This window comes from Aythya ferina, assembly GCF_964211825.1.
Source record: "Aythya ferina genome assembly, chromosome: Z".
Lineage (NCBI taxonomy): Eukaryota > Metazoa > Chordata > Aves > Anseriformes > Anatidae > Aythya > Aythya ferina.
The window spans coordinates 60,214,338-60,240,921 of record NC_140299.1 but is presented as its reverse complement, the minus strand read 5'-3'; the positions used below and the strand labels follow the sequence as shown (position 1 = coordinate 60,240,921).

The 26,584-nt window shown below is 41.4% G+C and overlaps 1 protein-coding gene across 2 annotated transcripts in view; it reads left to right on the top strand.

The window, feature by feature from the left end:
- The first annotated feature begins 2,360 nt into the window (after window positions 1-2,360).
- The window catches only part of PJA2 (praja ring finger ubiquitin ligase 2), a 31,946-nt gene continuing 7,722 nt past the window's right edge, over window positions 2,361-26,584 (top strand). Inside the window, exons 1-7 of one of the 2 annotated variants that reach the window (XM_084503185.1) lie at window positions 2,361-2,453; window positions 2,936-3,056; window positions 13,184-13,375; window positions 15,264-16,320; window positions 19,329-19,499; window positions 21,019-21,198; window positions 22,222-22,333. In XM_084503185.1, coding sequence (XP_084359311.1) covers window positions 3,035-3,056; window positions 13,184-13,375; window positions 15,264-16,320; window positions 19,329-19,499; window positions 21,019-21,198; window positions 22,222-22,333 — 1,734 coding nt within the window. In that variant the 5' untranslated portion in view covers window positions 2,361-2,453; window positions 2,936-3,034. The remainder of the gene's footprint in view (window positions 2,454-2,935; window positions 3,057-13,183; window positions 13,376-15,263; window positions 16,321-19,328; window positions 19,500-21,018; window positions 21,199-22,221; window positions 22,334-26,584) is intronic. The other variant, XM_084503186.1, reaches the window with a different exon arrangement.

The window sequence follows — 26,584 nt, the reverse complement described above, 5'->3', positions numbered from 1 at the left end:
CTCACTGAACATAATTCGATTTCCTTCAAGAGAAACTCACCACACATACTCAACTTCCAATTCCTCTGACCGCCTTGAGAACTTCTCCTGTATTTTAACCAACTCTGCTGGTGACCATGGAATTGTTTGCACAGTAGTGCAGATTCCATCATCATCATCAACAGCAGTCTCAGTCTTAACCAAAGGTCTCAAGGAAATCAATTGAGGTTCAGAATCAGCAATCTCTTTGACACCATCATCACCATCAAACCAGAAATCACCATCCCAGCTTTCAGGGTCTGCACTATGCAGCAATCTATGAATCTGCTTGACCGGAGCAGAAGGCTGTACTTTATTTAACAGATGACTAACTCTCTCCAGCAATTGTTTAAGATGACTATTCTCACTCACAAGTTTATCATTTTCAATCACAAGTTTGTCATTCTCAATCGAAAGTTTATCCAATCTGATTCCTAATGTTACTCCTGTCTCCTTTTCAAAGGCCAATGACGACTTCAACACCTCATTCTCTGATTTCAAAGCTGCATATTCCACATCAGAAATCAGTTTGGAAGCAGGAGTTTCCTTAGCTTCCTCCTAAGCACAAGACAAACAGGCCCCTAACACAGCACAAATCACAACTTTACCCTTTCTTTGACCAATCTTTCGTGAAGTCTGACACTGCTCAATATTTTCTACCACTTTCTCTTGATTTTTCCAAAATTCTTGGGCCCATTCCTTCCCCACCTGGGAAGGGAAACATTTGCATTTTTGCAGCAGTTTATCCATACCAATCCTGCCAACTACACCAATTTCTCTGTCACATTAAGGGGTGTAGCCAACTAACAGTTACGGGCCTGGTTGGATTCAGGGTACTGAGCTATCACAGTCAAAGATTCACCAATAAAACATTAACCATTAGGGGGCTGGTTGGATTCAGAGCACTGAACTACCATGGTCACGGATTCACCAATAACATATAACCACCCTTAGTCTAGATGCGTTTGATGAGAACCGTCACAACTATGAACAATGCAATCCAGTGCAATTTTTTACAGCAACAGGTACACAGGTTCTTTGGATTGCTGGCGATAGTGACTGTCTGCAAAAGCAAGCTAGCATGCATGAAATACACAGGTGACACAGGTGACACAGGTGCGCAGCCTGGAGATTAACACTTTAAAAGGCACAAAGACTCTATAGAGATTTCTAAGTTTCCACGGAGACACACGGTATAACCAAGTGTTCAGATCTCACCCAAAGGTGTCCCAATGCAGGGGGAAGAGAAGCTCAGCCCGTCGACTGATTCCAGGGGTTAGGAGGTCCTTGGGATGGTGTATTTCCTTGGGATGGTATCTCCCCTGATGGTGGTATCTCCCCTGATGGTGGTATCTTCCCCGACATCTCCTCTCTCTTAGGCCAATTTATATTATTTTCTTTCTTTTAGGTGGAGCTTGAGTGACTCTGCTCAAGCATATCTTAGCTATGATTGGTGAAAATTTCCCCCATCTCCGTTTAAAGTAATAGGCTTCTAGAAATTCAGAGTGCATGCTCAGTGAGGGGTGGTCGCACCTTGGAGGTGGGTAACTTTTGGCATGGAGGTGTGTTTTGGTATTACAATGATATTATAATGAGCTAAAGTGCACTAGGGTACAGCATGTGTCAAAACATTGACAAATTTGACAAAAAAAAAAAAAAACAAACATTGAGGTCCTTGGCTCAGGGTGGCAAAAGTGCAGCTTATCGGTCTTGGTGTGCACAAGAAAAATCGAGTCCCCATGTGGTCCCAGAGCCTAGCCGTGGTGTGTCCACTCCACTCCACTCCACTCCACTCCACTCCACTCCACTCCACTCCACTCCACTCCACTCCACTCCACTCCACTCCACTCCACTCCACTCCACTCCACTCCACTCCACTCCACTCCACTCCACTCCACTCCACTCCACTCCACTCCACTCCACGCTCCGTACTGTTCCTTAGGGCTCGCACCCCAGCTTCCCGCAGCGCGACTAACATCTAAGGTTGGGAGCCCAGGGAACGCTGAGGTAACGCAGCTACGCCCTACCCTGACAGCCTCTTCAAGGCTGTACATCCTCTTTACCATGTGAGCGTTAGCTTTATTCCCCTCGTTACCTCAGGCCGTTACCCCGCAGTGCCCCCAGCCCTCACCCACCCCTGCTGCCCCCACCCCTCCCCCTTGGGACGCGGGGGACGCCCCAGCCCCGCCCGGGCCCCGCCCCCTCCCCACAGGCCACGCCCCCATCCGCCCAAGCCCCGCCCCTCCCGCCCAGACCCCGCGGCCGGCAGGGCTCATACCGCCCCTAGCCACATACCCCCTTCTAGGTCCCGCCCCTCGTCTCTGATTGGCCATCGAGCCTTCCTCCTGTTCTGCCATTGGCTGCCGCCGGCCCACTTGAGGGGGTAGGGGTGGTGGCGCGCCCGTGGCGGTGGTGGCGGCTCCGGGACCGGGCGGGTGAGTGCGGGGCGCGGGGCGCGGGGCACGGGGCACGGGGCACGGGGCACGGGGCGGGGGGGGGTGCAGGGGGTGCAGGGTCGCCGGGGAAAGGAGCGTGCCTGGGAGGTGGCTGGGTGAAAACGCGGCTGGGAGGCGTGGTGGCAATGCCCCGCCGGTGCAGCTGGGGGGATCGGGGGCGTTTAGCCCCGTGCCAGTGCAGTGAATGAGTCGCGGAGGGGCTTAGCCCCCTTATCAGTGCCGTGCAATGAATGGGTTATGAAGGTGGCGAGCAGAAGTTCTCCGCGGGTGCAGGCCTCGTCGCAGCAAGGTGTGTGCTGCTGCCCGGTGGGAGAGCCGTCCCGTGCAGCAATGCAGCGTGCCAGATGTGCATTGGCAGCAAAACATGAGCTGCCCCCGCTGCTCTTTGCACGCAGCGGTGTCCCCGGTGATGTCCGTGCTGGGTTGCACGTGTGCTGATTCTCGGTCCTCTTGTGTCCCAGGAAGCTTGGAGAAGAAGTGTTGCCGTGCTCCGCAGCAACAGGTGCCAGCGTCCCATCCCCATCGCACTGAGGACAATGCGCCCGTGAGAGGGGCGCGCCATGGCGCACAGATTGCCTGTGTGTAAGTACGGCCGGGCTGCCAGCTGAGCTCAGTGGGGGCGTGGGTGCACTTGAGGTGGCAAGCATGAAATCTGCTGCTCAAAAGGTTCTCATCACAGTATTTCTGAGTAGCGTTTTGAACAAAGTACAGGGAGTAAATGTGTTCAAATTGATGTATTCACTGACATGTTAACGAGCACTCTGCGCTTTTGTGGGTTGGGCTGTAAAACTCTGACAGAGCTTACTACAGAGTTGTAGTGAGGCCTCAGCAGCCTTCTACTTATATACTTAGTGGTGTGTTTGGACAGGTCCAGGTTGTATTTGTCACCCGAAACTGATACAAACATTTTAAAATTTCAGTTCATTTTAACGTTGTTTCAAGATATTATACAAAAACCTTTGAACATGTCCTAAATATAAATCCACATCACTGGGGGAGGGCAATGCTTGCTAACCCCAGCCTTCTGGTCAGAGCATTGGTGGAGGAGCGATGCTCTGCATGTCCTTAAGTCACATGCAGGCCTGAGCTCTGGGTGGTACTTTCTGTCAGTGTTTGTGGTTTGGGCCTCTGTGCCTTTCGATAGCCTGAACTGGCATGAATTGAACTGGCATGAATCGCCCTTAATGCTGTTTGTCACAGGAATATCCTGAAGCGCTCAGAGTAATGCTGTACTTGTTTAGTACAGGGGCACTTCCTGAGCTGTCAGACTTCTGCTCCCTTAAAGGCCTGCCTGCTTGGCTGTTTTTGTGGTACCTGTGGAGCAGGTTATAAGTTATTTATACTGGAAACAGAGGTAATTATTAACAAGCTTGCACCAATGAGTGGAATAATCTGTAAGGACAACAGAGTGGGCACATGAATTCCTCAAAGCTTGTGTCACTGTGGAGGAAGATGTTTGGAGATCCTGCTGCCAATAGTATTTAATGTTCTGAGTGGTTGTTTTGAAACTGCTTTTCCAATCTGATTAATTTCAAGCGTGATATTTTGGTACCATTATGCAGTATTTCAGGTAGCCAAGTGTGTGACTATGGAAGCAGAAAGAATTCCAGCTGGCACATACGTGTGTTCTTTCATAGGTATTTAAAATTATTAAAAAATGGTCTGAAAAGTCTTTATTGTTTTAGCTGCTAAAATCCACTCTGGTTTTCATGTATTGCTGCAACATCTGCAACACCTTTGTGCTAGATGCTGTGCAGGAAGAAAAAATCCAAGGTGTTAACTGATTGAATATAAAATGATATAACTACTTGATAACATAGAAAAGCGAAGTACAGAGAAATGCATCTGATGCTGATGGTGGACTGCGGATGATTGCTCAGGAGATTAGTGGTAATCAGCTACACCAAAATGTCCTTCCCTATCAGCTTAGTGTCAGAGGTTAAATAAACCTGAAATAATCAAGAGAAGTTTCCATAACTCAAATGGTTTCTAAACATCAGCAAAAAGCCGAAATAAACCTTTTGTTTTAATGGCTCTGTGGTTGACATTGCATCATAAACAGGCAAGTCTCCATCAAATATTTGGTGAGCAAGATATTTGTAGCTTGGTAGCAGCTTCAGAAAACTGGTCAGGTACGAATTTTAAGCAGTTCTCCCAGTCAGGAGTCTGCAACAGTAATTTTTTTTCACTCTTAAAAATTGACTCCTAGCTATTAATTCTATAATGTGTCTCTAAGACTGGCATAAGAGGCTTTCAGTGAAAGGCGATTGTTTTTTTAAAAGGAGACAACAAGAAAATCAAGTATCTGTACCATACCCAGTGTAATTGTTGCCATCTCATAGAGCATTTCAATTGTGTAACACTTCAGAAGTTTGTGAGAAGTAAAATGAGAAGATGTGCAGGAGATTTTTCCCTCTCTGCTATAGTAAGGGATGACGTGAACCCCATTTCTATGTTCTTGTAGCATATACATCTGGAGGTCAGGTGGGCTCTCCTGGGGGGTAGTAGGGCTGTAGGAGTTGGGGGGGGACCTCAGGAAGGTCCAGCCCAGCCGCTCTGCTCTGCCAGCGCTGGGTGTTTGTATGAGCCCTGCTCTCTGGGCTGCAGCATGACAATCTTCATCCCCCTATTCCCCCCCTGCAATCCCTCTAAGCTGTATGGTGTTACTGCAGGTAGAAACATTTCCCTTTTGTCGCTTGTGTTGTTTCTGAATGTCAGGGAAATCTTCCTTGCTGCAATTTAAGACCAACTTTTTTTTTTCCCCCTCTGTGTGTGTATGGGCAGGTATGGTGCTTAAAGCTCTTTGCAGAATGCTAGATCCAGTTTTAACACTGATCAGCACAGAAGGATTGCTTTGCATGCCTTGCAGCCCTCACTCCAATACCACTCACTTCTTTGGTGTTTGCTGCGACAGAGCAGGAGTATTGACTGGTGTAACATGTGGGCCTCTGCAGTCCTGTGGAGCTGCACATCACCAATTGTTCTTGCTTTGGCAGTTTGCTCCATTGCTTAACCCCACCTGACAGCAATGTCCTGCTCTTCTCTTTTTCAGAGCTGTCTCAATTTCTCCCCAGGTGCATTAGGATCACTTCACATTGTACTTCTGAACTTCAAAAATCTGAAAGGCCCAACCAACTTCAGGAGAGCTCTCCTGTCTGTCAACTGAATCAGAGGCTTTTGTTAGCCCTGTATCCAAGGAACACAGTACTGCTTGTGAAAGGAAAATGTTGTTCAAAGCAGTGAGTTTTCACTGCTCTTTGGGGAAAAAACAAAAAACAAACAAAAAAAAAACACTTCTGAAAACTGCTTTCAGTACTTCTTGTAGCAGATGAGGGTTCATTCAGTTTTGGGTTAACTTGAATTTAATAGAGGCAGTTATGTAAGATGAGAGAGATGACAATGGAAAAATACATCTTTGGGCATGATCTGCTGCTGACCTGTATCACTCTTAAGAGTTTCGAGCACGTGAACTTCCACCCTGTGATTCTGTTGTCATCTCCTTGTTGCTGTGTTTGCCAGGGAGAGGGGAAGTGACTGTTCCAACTTCGTAAAGTATGTTGAGGTTACCTACACTAACAAAACATAAACCTGAACCTTCTCTGCTTAAACTGTTTAAAAAGTTTTTGACACTTTTAGTTCTGGCTTCTACTTGTGGCCTTGTCAGCTCTAAAGAGATACATCCTCATCTCAAAAGTTTGTGATTGGAACTGAAATTGAAAATCACAGTACAAAAGTCAGAGGCAAAGGGAAAAGAGGATGGATTGGGGTGGGGGAAGGCTTTGGTGGTGTTTGCTTAGTGCACAAGTAATTCTGAGTGTGAGAGAAAAGGAGATAAACCATGTGATGGCAGTCTGAAAAAAAAAGAAGAGTGAATTTCTGGATATCAAATTAAAAACAGGAGATGAGAACTCCTTCCACACCGTTATTTTGGTATACATTCAGAGTGTGAAGATTTCAGTGCTTGGAAAGGAAGGGAGGAGAGACGCATGGGTTCGGCAGGTGGCTGGGATGGAGCTGGCCGTCCCGCAGCAGCCCACGCAGCGCTGTGCCCTGCACCTGCAGCCCCAGGCCCCAGTTGTTTTGTCTGCAGTGGGGCAGAGCTGGCACAGCACCAGGGCTGGCCCCCAGAGCCAGCAGGATGGGGTGGGCAGCCCGAGGGGGGCAGGCACCCAGGCAGCTGGCCCAAACTTCCCAAAGGGACATTTGGGGAAGGGGCTCTTGTTAAGGAAGCGTTGTTAGGGAAGCGCCTGTCCCCCCATGCAACTGCAACACATTGAGGCCCTCCTTCCCGAGACATGGACAAAATTTACTCCTTGGTGGAAAGGACAGAGTAATTGATTTCTCTTTTTTCTTCTGCACAGACTTTGCTTTTCTTTTCCTCTGATTAAACCGCTCCTGATCTTAACCATGAGTTGTTTTGTGTTTTTTTTTTTTTTTTGCCATCCTATTTTCTGACCCTGTCCTGAGAAGGGGGAGAGAGACAGCGGTGTGGTGGAGCTGATCTGCCCATCAGTTGTTTAAACCACTGTACACATCACTGCAGGGGCTGCTGCCAAAGCTAGGCTTCTTATTTTTCAAGCTGTAATGCTCATTCTGTAAGGCAGGGTGGGACATGTTCTTAATTGGTTAGTGCATGCAATACATACACCATCCTTATCTTTAAAAGCTTTTAGTGCTTCAGTTCCTTAATCTTTCCTGTCTCTTGAGTTGAGTTTTAATGTAGAATTTCTGCTGAAGGTATTCCTCAGGATAAAAACTGGAAAAGCAATTATTATGGTAAGCCAGAGCTGGCAGTTGGTAGGACAGATTTGCATGTCCTACCAAAGTCAGGGTTGAGTCAAAGTCAAGGCAGAGGAAAGTGATGCGTTCAGACTATTTTCAGTTCTGTCTCACTTTACAAGAAAGTAAAGTGAGCGGGGCTAAAATATGAGCAAGGCAGTGCGAAGAAACCAGGCCTAATGCAGAAGTTGAACACACATTTGGACGAGCTAACTGGTAGGAGGACAGTGGAAAAATCAGTGCTGGAATGGTTACAGATTAGTACTCAGTGGAGAGTTGATAGCTAAGGGATGCAGGAATTTGGTAGCAGAGTTTGTGGTTTGCCGGTGATCCCTGCTTCTGGCTGCTTGCTTCTGGCTCTGTTCTGTCACGGCAGCTGTGCTGATGCAACTGTCATCTAAGCATAAAAAAAATGGAAAAAAAAAAAAAAAAAAAAAACTTAACGAGGGGGGATTTGGTGAAGCTTAGTAAGTTCAGTTGGTCCAATTTACAGCTTGGCAGCCAGCTATGGTAACCACAGCTGAAGCAGCATCAGAACAAGCCTGCCTGACCCTGGCAGCTTGTCTGCAGTGAACAGACAGCTGTGCAGGGGATTCTCTGCACCCATGCTGTCTGGAAAAGCCTGGGTGAAGCTTAGGAGTTCATGCAGGATCTTCAGCTTTAGGAGAATGTCTAGGGATAGAAAGGGGCTGTGTCAAGATGCTGGTTTGTAGCAGCTCACCAGTTCGGACTCAGACCCATTTTACATGGGAGGTGGTGACTGGGATCCACTTGCAAAGGGAGTTCTGGACTTGAACTAGTTCTGTGTTTTTCCTTTTTGCATCTTAACTAAATACCAATTGCCCTGTGGCTATGTTTAAAGCATTTTGTTCAAAGCAACCGTTTAGAGTTTCCTGCATATATTTGAATTCACTGTTACTTGTGCAGTACCAGCGCCTGTTCCCCTTAAAGCCTTTGGCAAACTTTTTTACAATTTAGATAGAGTTGTGATTGTATATGCTGAGTATCAGCATATACATCATTAATTGATATTACGGATATGCAGTCAATGCCCCAGATATTAACCATCTTCTTTTAGTGTGCCTATTGACTAATGCAGAAATAGAACTATTTGTATGATATGCCTTAATGGACTGCAATATATCAGAAAATAAATTTTGCACTTACGGCACAAAAATGAATGTATAAAACCGCACATTTTCAGAGAAATCCTAAATGGAAACTGTATTTAGTATTAAAGTGGAAAGAAGCCACTATCAATTGAAACATCTCATTGGTGTTCTTTTCCGTCTATTTTGCTATTTGCAAAGTGATTCAGATCAGTATCAGAATATTTTGCAGTGGCCTTTCTTCTAGGAGTCTTTCATTTTAAAGTATGTGTGTGAGGGGGATAACTTCTTTTTGTTTGCTAGTAGTATTTGGTTTTGTTCATATATTTATTACCTTCTTAGGCAATTCCAAGGGATGCCTGCTCTGTTAACATAGTCTAACACTTGAGCATTTGCTTTCTAAGACAAATTGTATTCATCAGCAAGAAAAAAGTAGGAGTGTTAAGCCTTCCTCAAATTCATCTGTAGACCTCTGCTGTTGACATAAAAAGCTTTTTTTCTGAAACAGCATTTTAGGATTTCTGTCATCTAAATCGTTGATTAATTTTGCCTAAAATACAAATGGTTAGCAATGTGCTTCATCCATGATCACCAAGCATTACCACGCTATTAAATCTCTAGGAAATGGTATGGTTTTGGATGTCTCCTTTTCCCTTCATCTGTTCCTCTGTTTTCCCAAAGAACAATCTTACTGCTCTATCTGATTTAATACTCCTTCGAAACTGGGACCTTGGTGCAGTGTAAGGGTGCGCTGGACCTGAGTCCATCCCTTCCCTTTCTGCCCCAGTAATGCCCAGCCTTCCTCTCTTTGCCTGTTTCCAGATGCCTGCCTGTGTGCTGCAGCTCTTAATGTCCATCCACTGTTATTGAAGAGAGAAGGACAAGCACAGTCTGGCTCTGACCTCTTTACCCTCCTGCTGCTGGAGCTGAAAGGCCATGCAGCAAGCCCTGTTGCAGGGAGCGTGGGGAGGGCCATCTGTGAGGGCACACAGAGCAGACACTGAGGGAAGTGTCTCAGAAGTGTGAGAACCTAATTCTGGTACTGCATGCGCATAGGATCACATTGCCACCCGGTGTTGTTATTTTACTGTCACTAGCATTGATCCTGCTTATATCAAAATTGATAGTCAGGCTTGTAGTGCCCATCAGGTACAAACACGTTGGCACCAAGTGTGCATGCGTGCTTCTAAGCTAAGAGTTTAGTTTAAATGACTTTGCAGGGCTCTTCACAATTAATTATTTGCTGTGTTCTTGGAGTTCAAAAATATAAACTTGATGTAGTTAGTATTTTCATTAGCTCTCCAAATAACGTTAAATGCAGAATAATTTCTGTCATTCAAGTGGACAAGGTGACAAAAAGCATCTTTTTTTCTTCACAAACAAACATTCAGATATCTTTAATTGCCTGTGCTGTATTTCCAAAGTTAGGCCCACAGTGGAGGAAAAAATACATGGTTCATATTTGCAGAAGGGATCCTTTGCACTACTGGGTTCCCGGAGACCTAAATTGGTCAGTCTGTTTGGAGGTGTAACCAGGTGATGTTTCAGACATTAATGAAGTCATTGCTTTCTGCAATCTGAGCTTTTCATTGTGCATTTTGGGAACCACTCTCCTGGGTTCTGTGTCTTCGTTAAATCCATATCCAATAATTTTAAACTTCTCTGCTTAATAATTGCTGTTAATGAGCCTTTGAGGAGTTCAGGTGACAGTAGTATCCTTCTGAAACAATGGAGGTGTGGGTATAAACATCTTTAGCTTGACATGTAATTAATGTCTTTAGCCTGTTTCACATGCTTCAGTTACTTAATCACCGGTGTGTGGCATCAGAAGAGAAGCACATCCTTTCATCCTGGCCTTGGGTATTACGAAGATATATCCAAGAGTTCGCTTTTGCAGAGCTCTGCCTTGTCAGCAGCAGTTGAATGTGTTTTGAATGGGCCTAGCAAACTGAGCTTTGGCTGCCAGGTAGAGCAATGGCCACTTCTATGGTTGGCTTAGCTGGGGGAAGAAACTGAGAAAATTTATTACGTGTTGCAAGGAACTTGACTGTGCGAAGGATTGCTTGCAGACAGGCATCTAGCTTTAGATGCCTAAATGCTGCCTATTTGAGGCATGTAGGTTCCTTATTTTGTTAACTAGGTAGATCTTTCCTCTTCCCTTAATCCAAATGTGAAATCCAAACATGCAGTAAAAGGTGAAAGCTTTCACTATTTTGATCTAATAAACCTCTTCCAGGACAGAATTCTCTTAAGAACAACTGAATACAAGATGTATATTCTGCATATGGAGGAATTACTTGGGGAAAAAAAAAAAGGCATTGCATCCAGCTTTAAGGTTTTTACCTGCTGTGAACATCAATCACAGAATCACAGAATTTCTAGGTTGGAAGAAACCTCAAGATCGAGTCCAACCTCTGACCTAACGCTAACAATCCCCACTAAACCATATCCCTAAGCTCTACATCTAAACATCTTTTAAAGACTTCCAGGGATGGTGACTCCACCACTTCCCTGGGCAGCCCATTCCAATGTCTAACAACCCTTTCAGTAAAGAAGTTCTTCCTAACATCCAACCTAAAACTCCCCTGGCACAACTTAAGCCCATTCCCCCTCGTCCTGTCACCAGGCACGTGGGAGAACAGACCAACCCCCACCTCGCTACAGCCTCCTTTGAGGTATCTGTAAAGAGCGATAAGGTCACCCCTGAACCTCCTCTTCTCCAGGCTGAACAAGCCCAGCTCCCTCAGCCGCTCCTCGTAGGACTTGTTCTCCAGGCCCCTCACCAGCTTCGTCGCCCTTCTCTGCACCCGCTCAAGCACCTCGATGTCCTTCTTGTAGCGAGGGGCCCAAAACTGAACACAGTACTCGAGGTGCGGCCTCACCAGAGCTGAGTACAGGGGGACGATCACCTCCCTAGCCCTGCTGGTCACACTGTTTCTGATACAAGCCAGGATGCCGTTGGCCTTCTTGGCCACCTGAGCACACTGCTGGCTCATATTCAGCCGACTATCCACCATCACTCCCAGGTCCTTCTCTGCCAGGCAGCTCTCCAACCACTCATCTCCCAGCCTGTAGCTCTGCTTGGGGTTCTTGTGCCCCAGGTGCAGGTCCCGGCACTTGGCCTTGTTGAACTTCATGCAGTTGACCTCAGCCCATTGGTGCAGCCTATCCAGATCCTCCTGCAGAGCCTTCCTACCTTTGAGCAGATCGACAGACACACCTAACTTGGTGTCATCTGCAAGCTTACTGAGGGTGCACTCAATGCCCTCGTCCAGATCATCAATGAAGATATTAAAGAGGACTGGCCCCAGCACCAAGCCCTGGGGAACGCCACTAGTGACTGGCCTCCAACTGGACTTGGCTCCATTCACCACGACTCTTTGGGCCCTGCTATCCAGCCAGTTTCTAACCCAACGAAGCGTGCGCCAGTCCAAGCCAAGAGCATCCAGTTTCTTGAGGAGAATGCTGTGGGAAACGGTGTCAAAAGCCTTGCTGAAGTCAAGGTAGACCACATCCACAGCCCTTCCCTCATCCACCCAGCACGTCACTTTGTCAAAGAAGGAGATCAGGTTCGTCAAACAGGACCTGCCTTTCATAAACCCATGCTGACTGGGCCTGATCGCCTGCTTGCCCTGCAAGTGCCGCGTGATGACTCTCAGGAGGATCTGCTCCATGAGCTTCCCTGGCACTGAGATCAAACTGACAGGCCTATAGTTCCCTGGGTCTGCCCTCCAGCCCTTCTTGTAGATGGGCGTCACGTTTGCTAGCCACCAGTCAACTGGGACCTCCCCCCGTAGCCAGGGCTGTGGATAAATGATGGACAGTGGCTTGGCCAGCTCCTCTGCCAGTTCCTTCAGTACCCTCGGGTGGATCCCATCCGGCCCCCTCGACTTGTGCACATCCAAGTGCCGTACCAGGTCGCCAGCCGTTTCTTCGTGGATAGTGAGGGCCACATCCTGCTCCCCATCCCCTTCCACCAGCTCAGGGTACTGGGTATCCAGAGAGCAACCGGTATTGCCGCTAAAGACTGAGGCGAAGAAGGCATTGAGCCTTCTAATTGAAGGCATTCAATTTTTAAAAATAAAAAATAAGGAGTTGCATTCCAAGAGTTTGAGGACATCTGTTCATGAAGATTACTGATGTTTTAGAGAACAAACTAACAATTAAGCAGTGTCACTGTGTTTACACTTTGTTGTTGTTTCAACCAGTTGAATTAGTGTGGTAATAACAGGAATCATACATGGGCTGTTGCCTTGTATGGCCATGCCTGAACTATGTAATGCACTTGGACTTCTCTTCTCGAAGGTGTAATTTGATTATTTGTGCTTTTCCTGTCACATGGACAAGACAGCTAGTGCTAGTTGTATTGTGCTGCATTAACTGAAATCTCTTCTGTTATAGCACTCAGAAATGTCTTGCAAGATGACGTATGTATCACGGTGTAGAGGAGTATCACATCCAAAGAAAAAATGAGGTCATGTAGTATCTGGACTTAATTTCAGTTTTTTATTAAGTCTGTTACTTGCTGCAAGCATGTTAAGAGGAGGGAAATACTGGTACTTGTCAATATTTAGTGTAGATCAGAATCCTGTTATGTGCTTTCACATATACACAGAGCATGTTAAGTTCTTAAAAAACTGTATGTTAGTGAATTTCAAAACTTCAGTGGAGAGAAGCGGGAAATTCCTTGCTAAAACAGAGGAAAAAAAACAATCAAATTGGGGAGGAAGAAAACTTTAAGATAATGCTGTCTGACAGAGTCTTCTTGTTTGTTTCTTCTTTTGTTTGGTTTTGTTTTTCTTCCTCCTTAACCTTGTCTAGCAGTGGGCCAAGAAGCTGGAAAACCTGCGTTGCCAAAACGAGTAGGTGGTATTATGGATAGAAGATCTGAAACAAGACATCCTTATATCAGCATTATACCATCTTTGAATTGCCAAGATGGATGTGTATGCCAACGCAGTGGAGAACACAAGAGATTAGAGCTGAACAATGTTCAGGAAGAGACTTCTTCACGTATGTGCATCTCTGTATATATTCCATTTAACTGCAACTTGAGGTGCTTGGGGGTGGGGAAGGGAAGGCAGATGTTATGTTGGAATTAGTTTAAGCCTGTATGACACCTTAAAAGCTCTCCTTTGTTTATACCAGTTGGGCCATTTTCATTTTATTTGGCTTAATGAATATCAAATAAATATCATTAGTGTTCACTAAATTGTCTGATGCAAGTACTTAAAAATTTTAAGTTGGTATTAATGGACTTGGAAATTTAACTACAAGAGAAAAACATTAAAACAATGCATTGTAAGGACTCCATAACATGCTACTTTAAGAACAGGCAGAGGTAGGAAATCATGTAAAATAATAACCATTCCAGGGTTTAAAATAAAAGGGAAAACAGAACAGCTTAAAGCCTGAGGCTGCCAGGCACCTCTGCCCAAGCAGAGTGACCTAAAGCAGGTAACCAAGGACTGTGTCAAATCAGGTTTTGAATATCCCCAAGAATATATCCTTTTACCAATCTTGCATGGTTGCTTAGTTGCATTTAAGGTGTCAGGTCAATTAATAAAGAAATATGCAGCTCATTTTAGTTAGCAGTGACCCGGCACAAAACAGAAATAAATCAATCCAAAATGTTTCTCAAAGAAATCTGAAAAGCTGTGATAGGAAAAGAGATCAAATAAACAAGCATTTTGTTGTTCGTTAATGTAGAAAACAAGTCACTCTTAGAATTTACATGCATAGCAATCATTACAAACAAGGAGATAATACTGTCCAAAAGGCACATTTTTAATGACTCCTAAAGTAAGAGCTGGCACAGGTCTGAGTATCTGAAATAAAAAGGTGGTAGTGTCATAGAGGTGGAGCTACAAATAAAATAAAGCCATACAGAGATGATCCACTTCACCTAAGTCTCCAGGAACAATGGTGTATGATAAATTTGATAGTAGTATAGTATTAACTTTTTTTTTTTAAAAAAAAAAAAAAAAGAAAAGAGCAGTTAGAAAACAGTCTACAAAGGAGAGAGAAAATGTTACTTTAGAAGTTCTGAGGCTATGAGGCTATGCATATTTCAGTGTTTTTCTCTTGTAGTTAAATTTCCAGGTCTGTTAATACCAACTTAAAATTTTTAAGTACTTGCATCAAGTAATGCAAGCCACTGTATGTCCAGAAACAGTTTGAAGCTTACAGATGACTTGAAATAAACATTCATTTTGTCGTGCTAGTAACAAACATATTTTTAGCTTCTTTTACCTTGCTGCTGAGTCTGATATTTATTGTCCCTTTTATGCAAGAGTTGTTCAAGTGTAATATAACCAAACAGAATTTGCAGTGATGGTAACTACCATCTGTAAATTCCACGTTCATCTCTGCTATTATTGTCTTCTCATGAAGAGTTGCACTCACAGCTGCATGTACAAAATACAATGTTATTAGTATGTAATTTATTGGAGCAATAAATGGCTTTATCTGAGTGTGGCAGGAGGCACAATTCAGCTGGTTAATGAATGGTTAGTTCATTTTTTTGCATGTGGAAAGAAATGTTGCAGCTCCTTAAATCCTCTAGTGTATTTCAGGTTTCCTGTTCTCATCTTAAAATTCCATTTTAATTAAACAATGCAAGGATGCTGCTTGTGAGCATGCTTCTTTAATATTTGTCTTTTGCTGTTGCATGCTGAGCTGAAATTGTATCACTTAATTTTTTTTAGGCTTAATTTATAGAAATAAGACTAAATATATTAATGAAGGATGGCTATGTCTCTGCTAAATGCATCATCAAATTGCATCACATTCTCAGTAAACTACCTTTTTCATGAGCAGATTTTATAATTGAGAATGTCTCCATTGGTTTTGGTATTTTTTTTTTTTTTCCTAACGTATTTTCTTGCAACTTTCTGTGTAGGTTCCAGGCCGTTAGTTCAACTTCGTTCATGTTTATGGGATGAGATACTGTTAAAAAATACTGCAACTGGAGAACCTGTTTGTCAGACTAATTTGAGCCGAATTTTAGAGACAAGCACTTTACCAGTTTCTCTAGCCTCTTATGAAGTGGAAAGCAACCAAATCACAGGGAACATTCAGAATCCTGATAAAAATTCTGAACATGTCACTGAACATGCTTCTGGAGAGTCTAATGATTTGAATGGTCACAATGGAATTGCTTTTGTAAACATCGATTCTTATGAGCCAGATAGCAGTGATGGAGAAGATGATGACGGACAAGACCAGCTATGTTTGGGAAGAGAAGAAGCAGGTGTATTTCAGGAAGCACTAGATGACGTAGTTTCTGAGTTAGGAAAAGGTATAGAGGCTTTCACTGACTTAGAGTCCCAATTGTCCACTCTTAGCCGCAGAATTTCTAGAGAATGTTGTAAGGAAGTGAGACCAGTGCCTTTAACAAGATATTTGAGCATAGATTCAGACATGAACCATTCAAACAACAAAACACTTAAAAAATCCCCTGCCGAAGATCAAGCCATACCAAAAAGTAACCTGACTCATGAAACACAACAGATAAATCTAGTAGATACTGAAATTTGTACCCCTGTAACAACTTATAATGAATTAAACCTCAGTGATGACGAGGCTGAACAAGGAAATCCACCTGAGCTAGCAGTGAGACCTAAAATAAGAAAGCAAAATCCCACAAGCCGGTTGGAGAGAGAGACTCATCTGTCTGATGATGAAGAAAGCGAAAGCACTCCTAATAGGGGAAGTGAAACTGCTAAAATCCAGCAAGGCTATGATAAGCGTACATGGAGAAATGACAAAGAAGAATTGAGTTTCGCTACTTTCCTCAAATCCAAAATGTACACAGATTCTCAAAAGAACACTAGCACAGACCTAAGTAGAAACACAACAGCTCAAGAACAAAATGATGACTTAAACAATAGCAATTTTTGGGATGCGCTTGAATGCTGCAGCAGACACTTACCACAGCCCCTCAAAGATGAAGACAGGTAAAGTACCATTTTTATATTTGTATTGTGCTGAATTGTATGTGTAAGCAATGTGCACATCTTCATAATTTGTCAGCAAATGGGACATAGTAACTCGAGGAGTTTTAGAATGTAGTCATAAAATGAAATGTTGATTTATCCCTTCAGCTCTCCTTCACCCCTCTCCAAGGCAATCTAAAGAAATGGTACTTATGGCATTGTAGCAAATTAATATGATTTTAATATTTTTCTTTGTAAAAAACAGTGGAGTTAGGTGCATAAGAATTATGTGAGGAAAGTACTGTTTTTTGCTTGAATATTTTTCCTTAAAAAAAAAAAAATCATGGGGACACAAATGTAAAATGCAGTCTTGTAGTATTAGTGTGTACAGATATATATACTATAGATCATTTATCTTGAACTTTTAGTTTTCAGTCTGTTTTTTTATGTTCTAATACTGTGATAGTTAATATGATATCTATTTTTTTTTGGCAGAGAACTCAGTAAAGAACAATATCTTAGACCATGAGTGAATCTTTAAAATGTATTTGTGGAAACATTTGTCTTACATCGCTGTCTTAGTTCTTTTAATGATCGTTAAAAAATTTATGTGGGAGTTGATAGAAGTTACCCAAAACCAAGTAAAAATGTAAAACCAAATAAAAATGTATATGTAATGTCTAAAGATGGGAGAAAGGAGAATGCCAATTGGTGCTGGCTTTTCCCTCACTATATTAATACCAACTATCCTTTTGTGTAGGGTCAAATTACCTTAACACTCAGGAAGGCTACTACTTCTCTTATTTTTAAAGAGAGGATGGAGGAGAGAAGGAAGACCTTGTTCAACATGCTTTTTGGCAAATTACTGTTCTTTTCCTGAGAGTTTCCCTCAAGATTTGTTATTTTCAGGATTTTTTTGGAGTCAAATATACTGTCATGCAGAATATTGATAATCTTTTCAGACTTTGTGGAAAAAATTCTACTTTGTCATCTCTGAAGAATAATTTGATAGAGTTGGTTAATACCGCGCTTTTAATTAATTTTTAATTAAGGTTCTTCAGATGAGTGGGTGTTTCCAAAATAACTATGAATGAATATTGTTTCAGAAGTACAGATTCCAGGCTACAGCCTGGAAGCCAGGAGCAGTATTCAGGCTTCCTTCTGTTTTGGATTGTCTACCCAAAAGGTAGACTGATTTGAATAAACCTTATATTGATGAACTTTATTCACATGAGGGTAATTAAGCACTTTTCGCTGTGAATTAAAATTAAGTAAATGATCTGTTTGAGAGTGGGGAAAAAAAATGCATTTAACCCTGTTTTTGGTAAATGTGGTAGTGCTTCCTTGCTTTAGTGTTTTTTCTCTTTTTTTCTTCTAGTTTGTTTTCATCTGTGTGCATCTCTGTTTGCTGCTAGGTTTCATAAGTTTAGTAGCCTGTGTTACCACAGACTTTGTGGAGAAAACAACATGAAAAACCGGCATAAATTCTTATCCTTTAAATATTGCAGAGTCTTGGTTATAAGAGAAGAAAATCTCTAAGGCATTGTAAACTGTTAGTAGACATTATTTTACTTTTTTCTATTGAACATACAGGCGGACTTGCAAGTGAATCCTTTCCTTCCCTGTAAGGTTTACTTTTTTAACATTTTCATTGCTATATAATATTTTTTTTCTACTTGTGAAATGCTGTTGCTAGAATATTAAAATGCAGTGGAGGAAACAGACAATACTGTACAGTTATAGTGCTGGCTTCCATGATGGAGTGATAGCTTGTTGTAACAGGGCATGAGAGAAATATAGATTGGATTTGAAAAAGTGACTGTCTTCTTCATGATGGAAATTACTGACCTACTAAACAGGAAGCATGCATATTCTTTAACTTAAGCATAATCTATGTTTACCCTCAAAAGATGTGCTCTTATAAGGTAAACTGTCAGTGTCTACTCTGTACAGAGACTTTTCTACTTTTACAAGGTGCAATTTTGTGTTTAAATGGTTAGTCCATATTTAAGTGTTCAAAAATGTATATGTAGCTGTATAAAGAGCAGAGCTGGCATGTCAGACTGTATCGTGCAACTCAAGTTTCACTTTTCAACCCGGAGAGAAGTTCACCATCCTGATGGCTGCAGCATGGGGCTTCAGCTCTCATTTATCCCTTGAGGAAATGCCCAGCTGTTGTGGTGATAGCATGTATAGACTGTATGAGGAAGAGGAAGCCTTGCCTAGTTGCTAGATACATGTGTGTGCTGAACTGGGAGGGTTGTGGTGGGTCCCTAGGGAGGGCAAGGGTGATAGAACAAGGAGCATGTCCTTTACCTCCCACCCTGTAGTGCTGGGATCATGTGGCAAGGACAGGCCAGTTTGGCTAGAAGGTCTGCTTCCAGAAAGTCCACATGCTAAGTTAATGTGTCATGTTTTGGCAAGTGACAAGTCTGTATGTAACTCAATAATCACTGAGGGAAGCTCTGTATCTTTGTAGAATTTGGCATAGTTAAATCCTAAGTTTTGAAATATACACATGAAAAGTTCTTGCATTGTTTGCTCTGAATGACTGTAGACATAACCTTTTTTCTATTTTGAATTAGTGCATGTGTGTTAACTTTAATGAGAATTTTATAGGCAGAATATTGGAACAAAGTTGACTACCAACATAATTAATATTACTATAATCTGTGTTGGAAATCATTACTAGATTATTTTTTAAAAAAAGGACGTTTCTCAATCTCTGGGTTAGCCTTACAGTATGTTGACCTTTTAGAGGGCGAAGTACAAAAACATCAACGTTCAACTTTAGTGGGTGAAATGCAGGATCAATTGTACCTGGAAAAATTTACTACCATTCATCTGTTCTGCTGGTGGGTTAATTATATACCTAATACATTTATAAATACCAAAAAATTATCGTAGAAAAGTAGCCTACACTGACAACAAAGCTTTGTACAAAAGCAGGAGGACACAATGTTTGTATGTTTGTTTTCTTTCCACTAAAGCAGTGGTTAAATTAATACTTTGCTTTGTTTATATTGCAGCTCAGAATGTAGTGATGGAGAATGGTCTGCATCTGGGCCTCTTTGTTTTGCTGCTGCAGTGAAGTCCTTAAGTGATGAGAGCTGGGGGACCCTCCCAGGCAGGGAGGAACATGAGCCTGAAGAGGGTAACAGTGGTATAGAAGTGTATATAGGCTCCGGTTTAGGTGGAAGGTATGTTTTTATTTCACTAAGTAACTTGTTCCTGTCAGCTCTGACATCATCAGTAACACAGTAGCCGTGTGACAGTGGATAGAATAAAATAAATTCTAAAGGTGCTCGCTATCTTAGCAGTAACCACTTGCTTACATCATAATAACCACAGTAGTTACTCATTTAAAATCAAACGAAAAATGGCATGTCATACAAACAATACTGACTATTTTATGAAAGGTAAAGAAATAATAAGAGGGCACTGACATTCCAATAATGAGGAAAAAGTAGCACCTATAGGGATAACAGGCTGGATATACTGACCTTAAAATGCCAGGTAAGACAAGCTAATTGTAAAGAGGCATACCATACATTATACATCTTCTGATACTGCATGGTACTCCTTGCAGAACTGTTTGTCCCTGCTTTTCATATTCCAGTGAATGGAACTGCTACTTCTTATTTCTGCAGCCCTATCAGTGATTAAAGTAAACTGGGAAAAAAAAAAAAAACTGTAAGCTCTCAGCAAGCAAATACTTCCAATCATCCATTGCATGTTTTTTAAAGTGTCTGCCAATGTTGCAAGACAAAACTTGTAGCTATAAATAGGCAAGGAAAATATTTCTAGGCATCTAATACTGACCTTTGATTCTTAGTTTGAGTGCTTGTAGTGCAACAAGTCATGCCTAAGTGTTCTTTCTCCTGCTTCTGCTCTTAGGCAGATGGTATCCAGCACCAAGCAGTCCAGATTTATTACTGCCTTGCTATTATTGCTGTCTCCTGAGGTTTGAAAAATTAGCATGGCTTTATGAAAAGTAATCTGTTTCAGAACAGCAGCAATGGAGCTGTTTATCCTTTAACTTTCTGTGTGTGAATAGCCTGCAAATATACCCATTTCTAAAATGATTCCTCATCAGAGGACAAATAAACAGGAAAGTAGGATTTGCAGTGCTGTGGTTCTAAACATCCTGGTGACTTGTGCTCCTCTAGAGAATCAAAGAAAAAGAAACCTTTCTCCTCACGTACGTGTCTTCTCTTACAAATAATATCTCTGCATTTAGGCCAAGCTTTCCCCATGGAAGGCTGTTCTAGGGAGTTGAGAGAGCATTTATTTTTTTTGCCTTAGGAGCTTAGATGGATAAAGAAGTTGGTACCGAATCAGCTGTGGCAGGGATACTGCCTGTACTGGAGAAAATGCAAAGCAAGTCCCCTTACTATGCTGCTGGCCTTGAGTATTACAAAAATAATTTTGCCACAGAATCATGTATCTTACTAAGTTCTTAGTTTGTATGGGTTAGGTGATACCACTAGGACTTTTTTTCCCCACAGCCAACATTAAATCCCCAGTCTAGGACTCTGTAGTCTGTGAAATGCAGCTTCAGCTGTTGATGTAATATGTGTACCCTCTTGTATATATTTGTAAAATATAATCTGTAATATGTGTGCCCACTGGTATGTATTTGTAAGTTCTCCTAACTTTTTAGTATTAGCTCTTTGATTTTTTTGAAAGGGGAAAAAAAACACTTTTATTTGTTTGAAGGGAACTCCCACCTTTGGAGGAAGTGGAGTTTCCTTGTTTACAGTACCCTGAAGAAAGTAGCAGTGATGAGGAAAATCATCTAGTTAGTGAATTTGTGCATCCTGGCTTATTTATTTTGGATGGAAACAACAACCTTGAGGATGACTCCAGTGTGAGTGAGGACCTGGATGTGGAGTGGAGGTGTGTATGCCTCTTGTAGTTTTCTGCATTAATTTTGGAGGTTTTGTAGTTACTGTTTTCTTTATTCTGAAAGACATCAAAATACATGTGGCTATCAGTACGCATATGCTTCAAGGGCTGATAATCTGATTTTTAAGTTTTAAGGTACTGCAAGTGTTATGTTTCCTTTAAGAAGGAAGAAGAATGTAGATCTGCTAAATCAGTCTGATCTGAGAAAATTCTGGTGCGCTAAGATGGATGGATATACTTATTCAATTGATTTTTCAAGATAAGAGTAGTGGAAGTATAAAAGAAAGTAAAGTAATATGAATGTAGTCAACATTCAAGTCAGTAAAGCATTTTAACTGTGGTCTTTTCCTGTTTTGCACTTGGTACAATTCAGATACTGTAAAACTTTTTGTTTCTCTTTGGAACGACATTTGCTTACCTAACATCACAATTTTGAATATTTCAGTCAATCTTGTGTCATTATTGCAATATTCTTCATCAATTGCATCAATCTTCATCAATTGCAATAATTTTTATTGCAATTATTCTTCTCAGTTAGAGGAGTCCTGCAAATAGTAGGAAGAAAGCAATCAAAGCCGCTTGCAAAGCCTAATCCTAGAATAATGTTTGGTTTGGTTTAAAGTGAAAGTAAGCTAGAGGGAGTGTTTTTCAGTAAGATTTAAAGCTGCCTCTCTTCTACTTAATAATATAACAAATTGACTGTCAAGCACTTCAGAGCAAAGCTCACCTCAAATTCATCTGAGGTCTGCACTGCTGTGGCTGTAGCACTGTGCTCGGTGCAGACACTGATAGTGGGGATGCTGGTTCCAGCTGGGCCCTGCAGCCAAGATGAGAGCTGTCTGGGTGGGTGTCTGGCAGCCAGCCGAGGTCAGAGCTGCCTCCATAACCATAACCACCTTGCGAGATAATACGTGCTCATTAACAGGTGATGTGCAACAACTTAATGTGCCCAGCCCTCATCTTGTTATATTAACTTTGTAATGTTAACCATGCTTCCTAACTCATGTTCTACAGGCTGCTGGATGAGTTTAATGAAGGCCTAGGAGCTGCTCAAGCCATTTCATCTGTGGACCCCCAGTTTATCACGTATGTGGCACTAGAGGAACGCTTAGCACAAGCTATGGAGGTATTAAAACACAGCAATTTAATTTTGTGTGAAATAAAACCAGAGCCCTTTGTTCTTGTGTTTTGTTTTGTTTTTAGTATGCAAATATTCAGGTCATTAAGTTTCAGATTCTCTTTTTTTAAAATATAGATATGAAGGTGTTCAGGCCTTATTTCAATCAGTGTTTGGGGAAAAAGTAGGAATTGTACATGTGTTCTTGGTAGTATTATATAAGTGGCGTTGTGACAATTTTTTTCTTATTCAGAAGTTGACAGAGAACTAAAAAACTAATTTCTTGGTCCATCTTGAATTTTCAGGTATGCAAACTTGAAAATAAAGCTGTTGTAAGTGATACAGAGCAAGAAGTTATGATCAGCACTACTTTGAGAACTTTACTATCTTTTTTCCTCTAAGAGAAAATAATTTCTGCAAGTATAAACACATCATGTAAATTGCTGTAAAGATGTTGCTAAATTCCCTACATACCAAAAGAAAGTTTATACCTGAATCTGTACCTATAGATTATCCCAGCTTTTTTTTTTTAAAGAGCTTTTAATGGAAGTCTTTATTTTTTATACTTCACCACAAGATTTTTCTGGTGTCTTGGCTCCATATGTATTTTTAAAATCCTGTTTATCTTTACCTTACACTAATAGATTTCATTTCATACTTTGGGTAAATAAACTGTCATGGTTACATGGTTACAATCTTTGTTTTCCTGTTTGTTTTTTCTTGAGTTACATGATGATGGTCACTGTCAGAATAAATATGGAGCTAGCTGAAATTCAGGTTGATGCAATGTGACAATTCCTGCACTGCTAGAAATCTTCCCTGCAGAATATTTTCCAAAATAAGAGTTAAGTGTTTGGTAGACATAATATGGTGCTGCAACAATTAAATTGAATGGTTTTGTTTTACGTGAAGTTTAGAGGGCAGCAAGGGGCAGCTTGGCAACTGGCTTTTAGTTAAAAGGGGTGAATAGGGCAGGCTGTGTCATAGGATGCTTGCAGGCACAATTCCAAGGACATTTTAAAATGTTTTCTAAAGCTGGCTGTCAGTGGAAACAATCATAAAGCTTTTTTTCTTTCCTCATAGATAGCAGTGAAATCAAACATTTTGTGAATTTTCTAAGGGGATTAAAAGCTTGTTCCCTGAAGTTGGCAGTCATTGAATTTCCGTGTATTGTGCATCCCTCAAGGAATATGGGAGGTTAGCATTATTTATGATAGAGTACCACAGGGTCCTCTTCAGCTTTGTTGGATCTTGTTAGTGTTACTTATCTGGAGATGTTTCAAAACTGTTTATCGATGTGTCTGTTGATATCCTTATTGTAAAAGCAGTATTTTGAAGTTGTATGGCGAAAATCTATGCCCTTTTCATAAGCTGCCAGTTCTCACCACATCAGACAAGGGAGAACTATAGAAGCAGTTGACCTCCTCCTTACCACCAAAGAGAGGATCTGTGTAGAGAGGGGAAACTAATCCCATCCTTTTTTATCTGTATGTTAACACTTGAAGAGGTGACTTGAGGTTATTACAGATCTGACACTTTGTTTCTCATTACTGTGCAGCAGCATTCTGTAGCTCTTCTGTCAGAAGAAATGTGTGGACTTCTGTCAGGCTGACCTGTAAACACAGCTGTAGGTGAATATATATATGAGGAGCTGCTGTAATTATGTTAGTGTCTCCAGGAACTGAGCGCCGTTGAACTTGCATGGCAAGCAGTTAGATAACTTAAAATGTAGTTATTCTCTGGAGCCTGTGGATCAGGTCGCTCTGGATATTGGACAAGAGGGAAAGCCAATTTTCTGAAATAGTATTACTACTTGAAATTAGCACTCGAATCTCTGAAACTTTATGGTGAGCATAAGAAGTCTGGCATAATTGGAATTAGTCAACAGGAAATAACTGCTCCATAAGAAGTTTCTAGTCTTGAGAGTTTAAGGGGAAGTACATTAGTGTCATACTTGGATAGATCCTTAATTGTTTTTATATATAATGCTCTCAATCTGTATCCTTTAGAAAGTGTACTGGTACTATCTGTGTGTCAATTTCTGTATTGTTGGCACAAAAGAAAATACTCTGTAAGAAAATCTAGAATATCTGTGTTGCCTGAAATAGCTAGATGTCTTGCAACAGCTGATTAATATATCAGCTCCTTGTCTTTCCTGAATATAGTGTGTCCTTTCAGATCAAATCCATCAGTACTCTTCTTTCTTCGAAATTTTAACTTAAGAAGCAACTTTTAAAGGTGATATTCTCATATTTTTATTTGACTAAACAAAATTAATATCCTTTCTCTTAAGGGTTATTACCTCCCATCTTATCTATCCATCCAGAATTAATTTTGATTGTTTGAGATCATATCTTTTAACGATCACAGCAAGATGTAGGATATAATGTTTTCTGGACTTGTGAATGGCTATTCTGATATAATCTGTATTAATAAAATATGATGTGACTTTATCTCTCACTGGATTAACGAGGACTAGAAATTTGTGTGTGAAAGCTGGAACAGCAACCTCTAAATAAACTTCCCTGGTAATCAGGCAGCTGTAGACGTAGGATGTAGAATTCTGTTCAACAAATATAAAAATGAGAAATCGTTCACTGGAACAGTGAATGACGTAAATGTCATAATGTTACAAAGCCTCTTCCTTATCTTTCTCACTGTGGTCACAGTGCTTGGTCAGAAATCCAAAATGCGGAATACAAAACTTTTTTGGGGGGAAGAACTTTATTTAAAAATAAATACATTTTGTGATGTGAAGAACAAACTGAAGACTTCAAGTTTGAATAAGAGACTCTTGAAAATATCTTCTCTAAAACTAGAAAATTCAATTTTTGATGCAGTACTTTTTAATACAGTCTTTTTATTCATTATATAGGAAATGTAATACAACAATTTTTGTTCTGCAGTTTCAATTAACTGTACATGTATATCAGGTAAAGAGATCACTAGGAAGGATATCCTAGGTACTAAGGTCAAGGTGATGAGGCTTTAGAGCTCTGAAGGATACAAAAATTAAAATGCCAGTCATGAAGAATAAAGATGTGATTCTATGCTTCTCGTTTCCCTCCCCAAGAGTAAAGGGAGTGATTTCATCTGTTCTTGACATAGCGCATTTTATTTTGGAGATCCGGACTTGTTCTGTTTTTGCTAGGCATTTTTCTTGCTTATTCTACAGGGAGATTTGGTTCCAGTTCACTAGATACCTTTCCTGCTTGTTGTACATCTTTTGCTTTCACCTTGCGGATTTTACTGCTTGCATGTGTTTTTCCTTTCCCTGTATGAACAACTTTTCCTGTTTGAACCCAGGCATATTATCTGTATATTTATAACAGCTTTCCAATAGAATATTTGTTCTTGTTGTGGTATTTGTGGTCCAAGTATTCAAAAATACTTTCACCTAGTTGTCAGTTACAGTGTTTTAGCGTTTAGTGTTATTTAGATCTGTCTTTAGGGCCAACATGTTATTTAAATCTTGCTTAGTCTGATTCTACCTTATGGAAGATGTGCACTGCACCTCTGCTTCTGTTGTGACTTTAAACTAACCCATTTGTTTCTTGGTGATGAAGTATCTTTGCACCAGAGGTTTCATAATGTAGAAGTCTAAGTTTTGGCTAGCTTAAAGTACTGTGTCTCTGAAAAAGATGAAATAATGCCCTCATGCTTAAAAAGGGGGGGGGAAAAGGAAAGCCTGGGGAACTACACACCAGTCAGTCTCGCATAGCAAGGTCATGGAGCTTGCTTTCCCTGCAAGCTATGGAAAATAGAGGTGACTGGTGACAGCCGTCACAGCTTCAAAAAGGGCAAATCTTGCCTGACAAATTTGGTGACCTTCTACAATGGGTTTACAGCACTGGTGTATGAGGAAAGCAACTGATGTCATCTATCTGGGCTTATGCAAAGCACTTCATACAGTCCTGCATGACATCCTTGTCTAAAATGGAGATAAATGGATGTGATGGATGGACTATTCAGTGGATAAGGAACTGTTTCTATGGTTGCACTGGAAAAGCTGTGATCAGTAGCTCAATGTGCAGGTGGAGACTAGTGACGTGGTGTTCCTCAGGGGTCTGAATTAGGACCAGTATTATGGAACACTTGTCAGCAGCATGGACAGTGGGATTGAGTGTAATCAGTAAGTTTGTGGATGATGACAAGCTCAGTGGTATGGCTGACAAATTGGAGTGAAGGGATGCCCTCGAGGGGGAATCTTGACAGGCTTGAGAGGTGGACTTCTGCAAACCTCATGAAGTTCAACAAAGT